Below are 15692 nucleotides of genomic sequence, written 5' to 3' on the forward strand. Positions count from 1 at the left end.
CCGCTTAGTTTGAAAGGCTCAGCAAGAGGCGGTCTCTATTCTAGTCTAGCGATTATGTTTGAATCCGAACTAGTTGGAGATTCGCATATGACTCTACGCAATTTCATGATGCAAAATGAGAGAATTGAAACTTCATAACTGAGTGTGAAATGTAGTTAGCCAAAAAAAAAAAAACTCTAATCGGATAAATGATGTTTCTGGTGATAAGTATTTGGAAGTTTGCCTCATGGTAAAAAAAAGTTATGATTTAAACCTTCATGGTGTAATCCGTTAGCAAATTTGTCCAAATTTGATATTTTCGTTTTGAGGAAATTGTAGCAATGGTCCATCAACTAAAAATTCATGATTATTGGTCCCTTAACTCCTTAAAATGTGCAGGTATGATCCTTTTCGTCTACTCCGTTAGAACTTCTGTCAAAATGAGTCACATGTAACACACATAAGAATGAATCAAGGGGCAAATATGGAAAACTAAATGAGAAAAATTGTAGCAATGATCCCCCAACTTTAACTCAATTGGAGAAATGGTCCTACAATGTTAACCCAATTGGAGTCCCTCAACTTTAACCCAATTGTAATAATATTCTTCCAACATAACTCATTTTGACGGAATTAACAAAAAGGATCATAACTACACGTTTTGATGAGTTAATGGATCAATAATCATGAATTTTTAGTTGAGAAAGAGACCATTGCTCAAATTGAATTAAAGTTAATTATCGATTAAAAACAGATTTTTACTCGCTCTTTCTTTCTTTCTTTTTCCCTTCGCTCTCCATCTCTCTTCCTTCTGTCATTTATACCTTCACCTTCTTCACGCCTTTCTCTCTATATCCGACTATTTTTAAGGGGTTTCTATCCAAATCAAATTAGTAGGACCACAAAAATAGAAAATTGGTATAGCTGATTTTCTCCCCCAAATGCTCAATGCTTTTTTTTTTTTTTTTTTTTTGTCAGACGATAGATTTTGTTAGATTAGATGTTAGATTAGCCATCAAAGGGTTTGAACTCAAATTCTTAATGCTTTTGAGGTGCACACATATATCTATCACAAAATACTTCAGTACAATCGAGGAACTGACAACTTTTAAGTTAGCTAGACTTTTGACGCCGAACACTGTTAATCGTTCAAAAAATAGAAAATTACACCAGAAGTATTCAAGGACATCAACAATCATATCAACAAGCGGAAATTAAGATTTTTTAAGAACTTAAATTCGCTATTGTACTCATGAGAATGTTGATTGGGACTATAAGAATACAAGGGACCTTTTCCGAGACCTAATAAGTGGTCAAGAAACATATACATATCATTCTCATAACACCGTATCTTAAAAAGAATTCCAACTCAAGTTTTTGAACTACCTTTTCCATTCCAAGAATCCAATTCTATTAAGATGGTAGTTAGCATCAAAGTTGAGAGTCATAGTAGACATCCACACATACTATCACCGCTTTGAAAGAATACTAGTCGCTGCTGCTTCTTTTAACGGCAAAGGAGACAATATATTAACAAGAATTTTATCTGGTATCTCGCTGACCTATTCTTATCTATCTTTCCCAAGTTCCTCATTTTTATTTTCTGTCTTGTGTCCGTCTCTCAATCTGTACTCATACTTCTGACAGATGAATAGACCCAAATAAAACAAGAAACTTAATAAGAATATGTCTTTCTCAAGATACAGCCTCCTTTATGTTATCGGGATCCCTCGTTATATCGGGAAGATAAAGCATATAAATCTTAATCAAAGCTACAAATTTAAAAAATAAAAAATAAAAAATTAGGGTATGAAAGTTGCATGCATCTTAGTTATAGGGGTATGATATCCACACACTTCTTGTTAATTTTTGTCATTTGATTTTTTTCAATTTATCCGATCCGACAGCCGAAAATTAAAAGGGTGTATGAAAAATAAAAAGGGGTGTGTGGATATCACACCCCTAGTTATATCCAAACCACTAAACTTATACGTTTATAATTATACCCTAATAAATCTCTTAACCAAGATCAAAGTCAGTCCTTCAAAATATATCAAGTTAGATCCATAAAGTGCCACTGCAAATCTGAGATATATGTTACTGAGTAATCTTAACTCTTTAATTTCATGCTTCCTTTCAACTATTTTATTCTGTTTACGAATGGCATAACCAAAATAACCATGACAACAAGAAAGAAATCCAACCAAATACAATTTAAAAATCCAGTGAAGTTGACCTCATTAACTTTCGTAAATATAATACAGGGACTAATGGTGAAGAACGTGTATCATTGGTTCATGTCGTTTACTTTCATAAAAAAATTCTGCTGGTCTTATAACGTAGCACACATGCTGATTTCACATATTTAATCCTAAGTATATTCACAGATCAAATTTAAACTATAGTTAAACTTCAAAGATTAATTATGGGTCTTATGTCTTATCATGTAATCAAATTGACGGAAAATCTCGCGAAAAAAATGAATGATGGTGCGCGTTTATTACATTTAGGAACCTTTGTTAACGAAATTTTAATTCATAAATCAAATCTAAATTATGATGAAAATTCATAGATCAACGATGTAGTTCGATATTGGGTTTATTTTTTTCCTTTCTTGGCAAATTAAGTTTAGAAATTCTGTCATAAAGCTATTTGGGGGAACTTGGCCCAATTTCTGGACCATTGGACTCTGTAATCCATCTCGAACCCATTTAAATCCTATGCGCGCCGCCGGGCCCCAATCCAATAATTCGGCTGAGAATTGACCTGCATTTTATTATTTGGAGGGTAAATAGATGTGACATCCCATATCCCTCCCTCCACTTATCTTGGGCTCTCACATGATTGACTTTTGCTAGTGCTCGTCTTAACTTTAGGGAGCAGGAATCTCCTCCGTTTAAATCATCTTCTTTTTTCTTCTCTCATACTTTTTTTTTTGTCTGTCTTTCTATAAAATTATCAATACAAAATATTAACGTAATTTAATCGTGAACGTTTAAATAGAATATATTTGAAAGAGAAGAAAAAAGAAAGAGGAGAGAATCTAGATCTTAAATTTAATTAGTATAACGTTGCTCACAAACAAAGTAAATAAAATAAGAAGTCAAAAATTCGTTGTGTTTTGTTCAAACACATTAACCGCTTGACATGTTTTACCTGTACTAAACTCTTGATTTAAATAACACTTCTTCTCTCTACCTATCTCAACTAATAATGCGTTTTAATAATTTGTGTGCTTATGTAACAATATGAACGAACCCGAAAGTGAACAAATACAAACCAAAATTTTCTTTTTCCTTTTGGATTTTCATCACTTCCAACTGCAGTCGCGTACATTGTTGGAACTCACATGATGAAATAGAAATAGGGGAACAATTTTGACCAAAAATATAGGGGAAACAACTTAACTGTACATGATATCATGATTTCATCCATGATGTCATGATTTCATCCTCTGTTTTTTTTTTTTTTTTTTCAACCCCATAATCTTATTAAGATAAAAATAGAAATACACATAAGGGGGACATTGTCATGATCTCATCCATGATGTCTAATGCCAGCACTAAACTTAGGATCATGACATGGAGCAACCCCACTGAAATTAACAGCACAAATTAATATATTATCTTCCTATTAAAATTAATTTCTGCAAAAGCTACAGAAGGTGGCCGACTAAAACATAGCCAAAAAGCCTTTTTCCACCATACTTTCCATATATATATATATGTGTGTGTATATATATCCACACATATTTTGGAAGGAAAGGGGACTTGGGTTTTTGTTGGTTTATAATTTCAAGCTAGTAGCTACCCAAGTTCAAGCTGTTCTTCTTCAATGGAGATCAGTTGTAATCTTGAGAAAGCAGGCCACAGTTTTACACGAAATTCTTCCTTCTGGATTGACAAGGGAAGCGAAGTTTTCTCAACGTCTTCTCATGGAGAGGACGATGAGGAAGCTCTCAAATGGGCTGCTCTTCAGAGGCTTCCGACTTTTCAGCGCTTGAACAAAGGCCTGCTCTCTACTCCTCAAGGCCATGCCAACGAAGTTGACCTGAGCAATCTTGAAGTGAAAGACAGGAAGATATTGATCGAGCGGTTAGTTGGAGTAGCTGAGGAGGATCATGAGAACTTCTTGTTGAGACTCAAGAGCCGCATTGATAGGTAAGAATACGAAAGTTTTTGCAACTCTGCGTGTTGCCATCTTCTCGGTTTTTTATAATAATGGGGTTGTTTTACTTGATTTTTATCTCAGAGTTGGAATTGATATTCCGAAAATTGAAGTTAGATTCCAGAATTTGAAAATTGCAGCTGAAGCTTATGCAGGAAGCAGGGCTCTGCCAACAGTTTTTAATTACTGTGTTAATATGGTGGAGGTAAATGATTAACTACTAGAGTTTGCATATATAATCTTTGGACCCGTCTTGTAACCATTTCGTTTTTAGTTTGGATACATTCTTAATGAACTATTTATTTTCGGGTTCCAAAGGGTTTGTTGAACTCCCTTCATATTCTTCCTAGCAAGAAGAAGCACTCGTCTATCCTCAAAGATGTTAGTGGGATCATTAGGCCTTGCAGGTGAGAGAGTGTTGCAAATTGGTTCATCTGTGTTTTATTTTTTGGTCGAAAAGAAAATGACTTGGTTGATCATCTGTTTGTTGTACAGAATGACACTGCTTTTGGGTCCTCCGAGTTCTGGAAAGACCACGCTCTTGTTGGCTTTGGCTGGAGAACTTGACCAGGATCTTCAGGTTAAACAACACGAAATCTGGATTTCAGGTTTTTCGATTTTAGCTTTAGGGGTTGCTGTTGGTTTTTGTCACTAATTTATCTGAGTAATAATTGTTGTGCAGTTTTCAGGACGAGTGACCTACAATGGTCACGGCATGCATGAGTTTGTGCCTCAGAGGACTGCTGCCTATATCAGTCAACATGATGTCCATATGGGAGAATTGACAGTCGGAGAAACATTGAACTTCTCTGCAAGATGCCAGGGGGTCGGAGCCCGTTATGGTGGGTTTAGATAACTGACTTTTGTTCAATATTCAGAATCAAACCGATGACTCTATTAATCGAAGGTTATTCGTGGTTGGTTTGACTTATCACAGAGATCCTAGTAGAGTTAAGTAGACGAGAGAAAGAAGAGAATATTAAGCCGGATGCAGACATAGATATCTACATGAAGGTGAGAAATAAGAAAAGCTACTTAGCAGAACTTAGATATCTACTTGAGAGTTCTACTAGTTAGTTAGTGTTTTGTTAGTTATGTTTTCGATATAATCAACGATACATGTGGTAATTCACTGTTTCTGTTAATATAGGCAGTGGCATCAGAAAGCCAGAGGGCACAAGTGGTGACAGATTATATACTAAAGGTAAAATCACGTTTATATTTTGTACTAGAAGGATTTTCTGAAAATTACACTTATTGATCAGTTATTCATTTGATTTTTCCAGATTTTGGGATTAGATGTATGTGCAGATACCTTGGTTGGGGATAACTTAATAAGAGGCATCTCCGGCGGACAAAAGAAACGAGTCACAACTGGTAAAAACATAATTCTAGTTCTTAAATTAAAGAGCATGATTTACAAGTTTGGGAGAATTGATAAAACCATGAATTGTATGTAGGTGAGATGCTGGTTGGACCAGCCAAGGCTTTATTCATGGACGAAATATCTACGGGTTTGGATAGTTCCACAACATATCAAATCGTGAATTCGATCAAGCAATATGTTCACATTCTGAATGGCACCGCATTCATCTCACTGCTGCAACCAGCACCCGAAACTTATGAACTGTTTGATGACATTGTTCTCCTTTCCGATGGTCACATTGTGTACCAAGGTCCTCGCGAAAATGTTCTTGAATTTTTCGAATCCATGGGGTTCAGATGTCCGGAGAGGAAAGGCGTGGCGGACTTTCTGCAAGAAGTAGGTCACTACATAGCTTTTGTTTGAGCATTACACATAAAAGTGTCACATATATAATTTTCCGTGTGTGAATAAATCATAAATGTTGCAGGTGACATCAAGGAAAGATCAGGAGCAGTATTGGGCAAGCAGAGATGAGCCTTACAGGTTCATTACAGTTGAAGAATTTGTCGAGGCATTCCAATCATTCCATGTCGGACGCAAACTTACAGATGAACTCGCAACTCCATTTGACAAGGCCAAGAGCCACCCAGCTGCATTAACAACAAAAAAGTATGGCGTTAGTAGAACTGAACTGTTGAAAGCTTGCTTTGCAAGGGAGTTCTTGCTCATGAAGAGGAACTCATTTGTCTACATTTTCAAGCTTGCCCAAGTACTGTTTTCACTTTATTTGACTCATTCCATGCTGCGCTCAAACTTACATGTTTTTAATCTTTATTTATTTTTCCTTATTTTTTTTAGCTCTCAATCATGGCTATGATTACAATGACATTGTTCCTACGAACTGAGATGCATCACGATTCAGTAGATGACGGGGTAGTTTATGCCGGTGCTTTGTTCTTCTCCCTGGTTGCTGTTATGTTCAATGGACTGGCGGATCTTTCGATGACTGTTACAAGGCTCCCTGTATTTTATAAGCAGAGAAACCTCCTCTTCTTTCCACCGTGGGCATATGCCCTTCCCACGTGGATCCTAAAGATCCCTATCACCTGCATTGAAGTTGTGGTTTGGGTATTTACCACCTATTATGTCATCGGATACGATCCAAATGTTGGAAGGTAAAAATAACTAGAAAATTCTCCCACTTTTTTCATGTTTTCTCCATCCGAAATGACAGATATTCATGCCCATTATGCAGGTTGTTCAAGCAATACTTTCTACTCTTACTCATCAATCAGATGGCTTCAGGGTTGTTTCGATTCATTGGTGGAGTTGGTAGAACCATGACTATTGCCAACACATTTGGATCATTTGCTCTTCTCGTGCTTTTCGCCTTGGGTGGTTTTGTCCTGTCAAGAGGTATAACAGTAAAAAAAGACACTTCATGTTTGATTACTAGCTGTTATTTGAACTTGTGTATTTATCTTTTGGCTTGCATGGCGCAGAGGATATAAAGAAATGGTGGATATGGGGCTACTGGATTTCGCCTTTGATGTACGGACAGAATGCAATAGTAGTCAATGAGTTCCTCGGAAAGAGTTGGAGACATGTATTCCTTTGACCATTAACCATTTCAAACATTCTAGTTTGTGTTTTGTTCCCAATTCATAGTCTAATTTTCTATTTTACCTTGAAGGTTCTTCCGAACTCAACGGAACCATTAGGAGTCGCTGTTCTGAAGTCGCGGGGATTCTTCACAGAGCCTTATTGGTATTGGATTGGCGTGGGAGTATTGGCTGGATACATGCTTATATTCAACATTTTTTTCACTTTGGCTCTCACATTTCTAAAGCGTGAGTACTTTCATCTTAATTATTTGCACCCATATCTTCGAAGCAAGAGTTACTCATAAATATAAAACATTGTGCAGCAATTGGGAATCCACAGACTGTTAAGTCGGAAGATCCTACCTCAACTCCTCAAATTAGTAGAGGTAATACATCTAACATTCGTGTATGTCGGTTTTGTGCGCAATAGTTCTATCCGGCATTAATTTTTTGATCATTTTGACGAAAATTAAATTTTTTGAATGTACAGAAAATAGAGATGGAAGTAACTCCTCCAGGTCCTCCTCAGTTACAAAAGAAGCTACTAATGACACAAATGGTAACAAGAAAAGAGGAATGGTTCTTCCGTTCGAACCACATTCCATCACCTTTGATGATATCACATACTCCGTGGACATGCCACAGGTGATGTATATGCAACCAAAGTTAAAATGTGTTTGACACTTGACAACCTTGTGCAAATCCAATATTGTGAGACATTTTCTTGAATCGAAATTGCAGGAAATGAAGAATCAAGGTGTTCCCGAGGATAAACTGGTGCTCCTTAGGCAAGTGAGTGGTGCTTTTAGGCCAGGTGTTTTGACAGCTCTAATGGGAGTGAGTGGGGCTGGTAAAACAACTCTAATGGACGTACTGGCTGGTAGAAAAACTGGTGGATATATTGAGGGAAATATCACAATTTCCGGGTACCCAAAAAAGCAAGAATCGTTTGCACGGATTTCTGGATATTGTGAGCAGAATGACATCCACTCTCCTCATGTTACTGTCTATGAATCATTGATGTACTCGGCATGGCTGCGTTTATCTTCAGAAATCAATTCTGAAACCAGGAAGGTTGGTATATGAACTTAATTTGTGAGCTTAAATTTAATTCTTTATGAACTGATGGAAAATTTGGTCCTGTTTTAAGGCAATTACCGGCCTCATTGTCGATCATTAACTTTCAATTGGACATGATTGCAGATGTTCGTTGAGGAAGTGATGGGACTTGTGGAGCTGAATCCGTTGAGGCAAGCATTAGTAGGGTTGCCTAGTGCCAGCGGTCTTTCAACTGAGCAGCGTAAGAGGCTGACCATTGCGGTTGAACTAGTGGCTAACCCCTCCATAATATTCATGGATGAACCGACTTCAGGCTTGGATGCAAGAGCTGCGGCCATTGTTATGAGGGCAGTTAGGAACACCGTTGACACTGGAAGAACAGTCGTCTGCACCATCCATCAGCCAAGCATTGACATATTTGATGCTTTCGATGAGGTGAAAATCAAAATCTTCTATGATATAAATTGTTTGAACTTTGAACTCTATTTTGATTGGTCTTTTCTACTTGAGTATGATATACATATATAACATGTCGTTGCAGCTATTCCTACTGAAGAAAGGAGGACAAGAGATCTACGCAGGGCCATTAGGCCGCCATTCTTGCAATTTGATCAAGTACTTTGAGGTATAGTGAAGGAAGAACTTTCAAGTCTCGGTAGCCTTATAATTGTTGAAGGTTTTTCTAATGCATGCACATTTATATATAGGGGATCGATAACGTCAGTAAAATTAGGGATGGCTACAATCCAGCAACATGGATGTTGGAAGTCACTTCGTCAGCCAAAGAAATGGCTATGGAGATTGATTTTGCTGAAGTGTATAAGAATTCAGAACTGTACAGGTTTGCTTATTGCCTATCGGCCTAAAAAACCATTTACGAAAGAATGTCTCTCTTTGCAAACAAGATTTGTCGACGAAATGTACTTATATATGCCATAAATTGCAGGAGAAACAAAGCACTTATTAAAGAACTAAGCACCCCTGCTCCTGGTTCCAAGGATCTCCATTTCCCTACTCAATACTCTCAGCCATTTTTAACCCAATGCATAGCTTGCTTATGGAAACAACATTGGTCCTATTGGCGCAATCCGCAGTACACAGCCATCAGGTTGATCTACACAACCTTTGTAGCATTGATGTTTGGGACAATGTTCTGGAACCTTGGCTCCAAAACGTAAGTCACACTGCCCAAACAAAAGATAGATGTATTCTAACCAATATGTTTTGCTTCCAAATGTAACTTTGAAAATTTTGAGTACAGAAAAAAGCAAAAGGATCTCTTCAATGCAATTGGTTCGATGTACGCTGCTGTTCTCTTTCTCGGTATCAAAAATTCTACAACTGTGCAGCCTGTTGTGGATGTCGAAAGAACAGTCTTCTACAGAGAACGAGCTGCTGGAATGTATTCTGCCTTGGCATACGCCTTTGCGCAGGTGGCTAATCATACATTGTGCTAAGATTAAGTTATATTAAGTTCTAGTTATAGGACTATTTGCAGTATTTGTCTTATCTTACTCCGTTTCTATATTTCGTTGCAGGTTACAATTGAGATCCCGTATGTTTTTGTACAAGCTCTTTTCTACAGTGTCATAGTTTACGCAACGATTGGGTTTGAATGGACCGTGGCTAAATTCTTGTGGTACCTATTCTTCATGTACTTCACATTTTTGTACTTCACCTACTATGGCATGATGGGTGTGGCCTTGACGCCGAACCAGCACATTGCCGCTATAAGTTCCAGCGCATTTTACGCAATATGGAATCTCTTCTCAGGGTTCATAATCCCACGAACTGTTAAGTGTTGCTTGCCCCTTAGCTCCTAATGCAGGCTTTGGTGTCCTTAAAAGTTAGGACCTATACTTATGTTTTTTTTTCTGATCCTACGATTCTGATTCGTGTTCATTTTGCCAACGGCAGAGGATTCCTGTATGGTGGAGGTGGTACTACTGGGCGTGCCCGATGGCTTGGACCTTGTACGGACTGGCTACATCGCAGTTTGGAGATATACAGGACAAGCTCGAGACGGGTGAAACGGTGGAAGAATTCATGAGGCAATACTTCGGCTTCAAGCAAGAATTTATCGGAGTGGTTGCAGCTGTGGTTGTTGGATTCACTCTACTCTTTGCACTCATCTTTGCCTTGTCCATCAAGAAGTTGAGCTTCCAGAGGAGATAAAAAGGTTTTGTTGCTTGTACATCAAGAAAGCAGGAACTGCTTTGATCTTATGTGTTGCAACTATTTGTAATTGGTCAATCTTTTCCTAAGTTTGTAAATGTAGTAATTAATTTAGTAGTAATTTGGGCTCTTTGTTTGGCAAACTCACGGTGGACATTTCTTCTTGATAGAGCCCTATTTTTTTTTTTTTTTATACACCTAGCATAAATATAAACAATTAGTATTTAAAATTGAAGTGTTAGATTTAGTATTTAATCCCAAATCCATAAAAACTTGGGGTTTTTAGATCCAGATCCAAAAACATAGATGGTTTTTAGGAGTGAGTCCAATTACCTAATTATATGTATTTTTTTTTTTAATGCTCATTTTATATTTTTTAAAAATATTAAAAATCAATTAAAATCTTCTAATATTATGCATTTTCAACCCCAAAAAATATAATTAATATCTTATAACAAAAAAAAAATTAATTAATATCTTATAACAAAAAAAAAAAATATATATATATATATATATATATATATATTGACATAAATCTATCTGCAAATTATTATACCCTAACTCAAGTAACAAATATATGAATGTATATCATACCTATAAGTAAGATATGAAACCTAACTAAAAGGTAGCAAAAACATAATATATCTACAAGCAAAACACATGAATCTTACTTGATTATAAAAAAGAATATGTCATATAGGTAGATAAATATAATTAACCTGTGATATAGGTTGATTATATAAATAAAAAACAAAATATAAAAATGGGGTTTAAAATGGGATAAAGAACAAGAAAGAACAAAAAAAAAAAAATAATCAAAGAGATAATTAGGAAGAAATTTGATTTTTATAATAAATCTTATCATTGAAGAGATAAATATTGATAATAAAATAATAAGATTTAAGGAATTGGACTTATTTTAATAAATTGGACTATTCCTACTATTGGCTCAAAAAATTGGACCTATATCAAGTTTCCCTAAAAACTTTTATATCTTTTATTCAAGTTAAATGTTGGATATATGTCAACAATCTGTGATAAAATTATACATGCTAATAAATAATAAATGCGAATAGGAAATTAACAAAGTATGAACAAAACAAAAATATAAAACAGACAACTTGAAGATCGAGGCTTGCGTACCGCAATGTCCTTGAAATAGAAATTTCGTCCCTACTCAATGTTTGTAGTTCTACAGACATCTACTTCACCAGGATTTAACGATTAAGTTAGAATTCCAGCACCGGAAAACTTAACTTCTGGTGAATTTATGTGTGATTCTCTCAGTAAGAAGGTTTAGGAATGTAGAAGAAGAATTTGATAATTTCTGTGTTCTAAATGCCATACAGATGGATGTATATATAGTGGGATTATGCATGTTCGCAATAGGTATGAGAATGGGATGTGACTGTTGGGAGACATCTCTTCAGAGGGGTACTGTGCTCTCTGCGTTTTTCCATTGGCTTCAGACTTCATCTGAAAAGATGAGTCTGTTCAAAAATAATTTAATTAAATTCGAAATTAATTAAAAAATAATAATTAATTAAAGAATTTAATTTTCAGAGCTCAAGAGCCCATCTTTTGATAATTAATGATATATTAATTATTAGTTAATTAGTACACCCCAAAACCCAACCCCAAGGTTGAGCCCAATTTCATTCTCAAAGGTCCATTACTCCAATCACTATCTATAAGAGACAAAACCTTATAAAGTGAGGAAACCTTTTAGGAATGGCCAATATGGGACAATGAAATTTCTACTCAAAATTTTCAATATTAAATTCGAAGTTAATTAAGTTGTTAAAGAATTCAGACTTAAGCACATATTACTGAATATATTGTTCTAGTTAACGCCGCTCAAGTACGGAACAAACTGTTCTAGCTAACACCTTAATGAAGCACATACTTAACTGTGATGAGTAGCCAACTCAATTTGTATGTAACCTGAGACCAACGTAAAAGTCTCATTTTAGCAAGGGGAAATATTATGGGCACTCCAAAAATCTCATTTTACACTCCTCACAAGTGTATTTTTCTTTCCTAATATATAAAGTTTGGCGTATAGAATAAGATATTTAGAGTGCTAATAACAATTTCCTTTAGCAAATAACAAATCAAACTTTCCTTCACCTTCGTGTGTTGTTAAATTTTGATTTTTTACGCTAATTTTGGGTTAAAAGGAATCTATATAAGGAAGTGCTTTCAAATGCCACAGCTCACGAGTGGTTAAATGCATGGGTCACGTTGCTGGTGACGTCATATGATACTACAACAATTGCCCTCTCCCCATAAATGGAAAATTTGGAAAAATAACAAAAATTTAGACTCTATAGAATTATAGCTATCTTTTTAAATTTAGGGGAAATTTGATTACTCTCACTACCAGCGTCAAGGCGTACCGATAATCTCGAGTTGCAAGGATTTAGTAGTACCCAACTATCAGCTGCCACTAGTATGGATTTACGTAAAAATTTGCAAATAGTGCATCAACGAGGATTGCAGGCAGCATAACTTTATGCTATCATTCTTGCTATCGAGTTAGCTCATGCACGTGGTTGGTAAAATTTATGGCTTGAAAATGACTCTTCTAGTGTGGTATCTTGCTTTGCTCATGATTTCTTTTTCCTCGTAGGTCGCTTCAGACTTGTTGTGGAAACTGTATTTCTCGATTGCAGCACATGGTTTTTTGTTGTACCCATACATTTCAAGAAGGGAATGCAATTGCTGATAAATTAGCCAATTTAGGGCTTTTCTCATCTTCTCTTGTTTGGCATGTCGATCCTCCTCTTGAGATTCTTCCTTTTCTACAATAAGATTTCTTAGGCATGCCAGCCTACAGGTTTAGCTCTCCTTTTTGATAATGAAGTTTTTGCCGATTGGAGTTGGAGTGATATATGGAAGCTTAAGCTACCTACTCGAGTGCTTCATTTTTTATGGTTGACTCTGCATTGGGAATTGCTTTGCAATGAGCAGAGAGGTATGACTGGTAATTCCTATTGTGACTTTTGTGAAATTTGTGTTGAACCTATTGATCATATTCTTCGATGGTGTGATCGTGCAAAGTTAGTGTGGAGTTAATTCGGTATGCATTCAAATTTACTGTACTAGGTTGTTATTGACTTTCATGATTGGATCAGAGTGAATCTTTTTTCGAGAATATTGCTATGCCATAATCTGGTTTGGTGGTGTATTTTTGCCTTTGCTTGTTGGGTGGTTATGGAAATGGTGGAATTTAAGCATTTTCGCGTCTGATTTTGTTTTCCCAATTCAACCTCAGATTCTTATTTTCAAAGCTACTAAAGAGTGGTTTGAGGCAGGGCCATCTCTAAGATTTCGGGTACCATGTGCGAAATTCATAAAAGGGACCCTTCTTATAAGACATCTTAACAAAATTGAACAATGTATTGATGCTAAAAAGTAATATCGAAATAAACTTTAAAACTCACTAACCATCTGTTTCTAAATATTATTAAATGTAAAGAAAGCTACAAAGTAACCATAGTACTAATAACTAACAATAAGTTCAATCTAAAGAAACCAACAAAACTTAAAAAAGTCTAGCACTGAAGTTTCACTTAAAGATGGCTCTTCGTACAATCGGGAAACAACGCATCCTCTTCAAGTAGTTCAATATGTCAATGGATATCTTTATTTCTTTTGGCAAATGCTCTTGTAAAAGCTTCAACTCTATTAATAATGCATCCCCATCAACATCAAAGAGCTCGTCTTTCTTGAGAAAGTTTTGTAGCCGATGACAACAATCTTTCAATTTATCATTGTCCATCAAATTCAACTGTTCTGAAGTGAACAAAAACCCAAATATATCATCATACACTTGATATTCTTCAAACCTTCTCTTCAGTGAACCAATAGCTTGATTTATTATATACAAGAAGTAATGAACCCTAAAAGATTCCTCCGTTCATTGTTCATTTGGTTGGGACGATTCACCTTCATTCTCATCAAAATGTGTTTTTCTACGAACTTGACACTTTTCTGGTAATACAGGATCAATTTCCATTTCAATAGCAAGTTTTTTAGCATTCATCATAGCCTCCACAAACCTAGTTTTTATGTACTTTTCAAAATAAGTGATCAATCCTTGTACTTGTTCTATAGCAACATTAATAAGCATGTCATTAGATTGCAAATCTTTACTAAACTCATTAACAACAACCAATATTTCATACCAAATAGTCATGCCCAATAAAAATTCAAAATTCCCAATGTCGTATGTTGCCAAAGATTTGGTTGCATTTCTTGTTACTAAGTCACTATCACTTTCTGCTAATTGGAGTAAAGCTTTTTTTATTTGTAGAGGTTGTGATTGAATTGCTTTAGCACTCGCAACACGGCTTTCCCATCTTCTTTCAAAATCAACCATCGTTTTGTAGAATTTGCGAACAAGCTGTAAATACGTTGTACTGTTCCAAAGAAGTCTTTCGCTTTGCCACAAGAGTTTTCCATATTACAAAGTGTTAAGTTAAGACTATGGCAACCACATGGAGTGTACATTGCCCTAGGATTTATATCCAAAAGCCTCTTTTGTACACCTTGGTGTCTCCCTTTCATATTTGATCCATTATCATAACATTGCCCTTTCACATCATCAATATCAAGATCAAGAACTTTTAATACATTATGCAACTCTTCAAGAAGTCCTGATGTGTTACTCACAATCAAATATTGCAAAAAATATTCTTCTACTTTTACTGGAGTACTGTTCACATTCACACATCTTATGATCAAGGTCATCTGTTCTTGGCGGCTAAAATTAGGAGTACAATCAAGTATCACGGTAAAATATTTAGCTTCTTTGACTTTTTGAATGATTGCAGCTTCGATTTCACAAGATATCAACAATATCAACTCTTTCTGGATGGTAGGACTAAGATAATGATAACAAATCTCATTATTTTGGAAGCGTTGAAGATGATTCTTTATCAATGGATCGGATTCAGCCATCATTTGAACTAGGCCCATAAAATTTCCATTACTTTCTTGATAAAGCGTATCGTTATTTCCACGAAAAGCCAATGTGTATTTAGCTAGATATTTCACAATGGAAATCAACCTTCATAGTAACTCTCTCCAATGCTCTTTTTATTTCTTGATCTGGTCTTGCACAACTTTGTCAATTGTTTCGTTTTTCTGCAATCTAGGACGCAAATCAATCCAAGTGGTCAAGTTCGAGATGTGATCAAAACTGTTTTCATGCTTTTTTAGTCTCACATTGAGATGTGTCCAATCTTTGTAGCCCTTATTTGCTAATTGGCCTTTGAGATGCCCTTTCTTGAACAATTTGCAACAAAAACATAACACTTTATCAACATCCTTTGAAT

The 15692-nt window shown here is 35.8% G+C and overlaps 2 protein-coding genes across 2 annotated transcripts; one reads left to right on the forward strand and one right to left on the reverse strand.

The window, feature by feature from the left end:
- The first annotated feature begins 3730 nt into the window (after positions 1-3730).
- Positions 3731-10493, forward strand: LOC103959952 (pleiotropic drug resistance protein 1). The gene is given in 25 exon segments (XM_009372341.3): positions 3731-4139; positions 4231-4351; positions 4465-4553; positions 4642-4726; positions 4829-4988; positions 5084-5160; positions 5297-5350; positions 5433-5523; positions 5607-5908; positions 6000-6281; positions 6371-6687; positions 6768-6928; positions 7015-7118; positions 7206-7362; positions 7440-7502; positions 7607-7761; positions 7858-8190; positions 8320-8610; positions 8717-8800; positions 8883-9016; positions 9122-9349; positions 9437-9608; positions 9714-9968; positions 10093-10288; positions 10291-10493. Coding segments are annotated over 25 exon segments (4386 nt in total). The 5' UTR covers positions 3731-3813; the 3' UTR covers positions 10440-10493.
- A 3428-nt stretch (positions 10494-13921) lies between these two features.
- Positions 13922-15315, reverse strand: LOC125480448. Its single transcript, XM_048591336.1, has 3 exons — positions 14769-15315; positions 14336-14463; positions 13922-14206 (listed from the first exon to the last, which is right to left on the reverse strand). Exons 1-3 carry the CDS (start codon positions 15313-15315, stop codon positions 13922-13924), a joined length of 960 nt encoding a protein of 319 aa, XP_048447293.1.
- Positions 15316-15692: the final 377 nt, after the last annotated feature.

Source organism: the organism of the source record quoted next, unplaced genomic scaffold (assembly GCF_019419815.1).
Source record: "Pyrus x bretschneideri cultivar Hongxiangsu unplaced genomic scaffold, Pyrus_bretschneideri_v1 Contig10, whole genome shotgun sequence".
NCBI classification, from domain to species: Eukaryota; Viridiplantae; Streptophyta; class Magnoliopsida; order Rosales; family Rosaceae; genus Pyrus; species Pyrus x bretschneideri.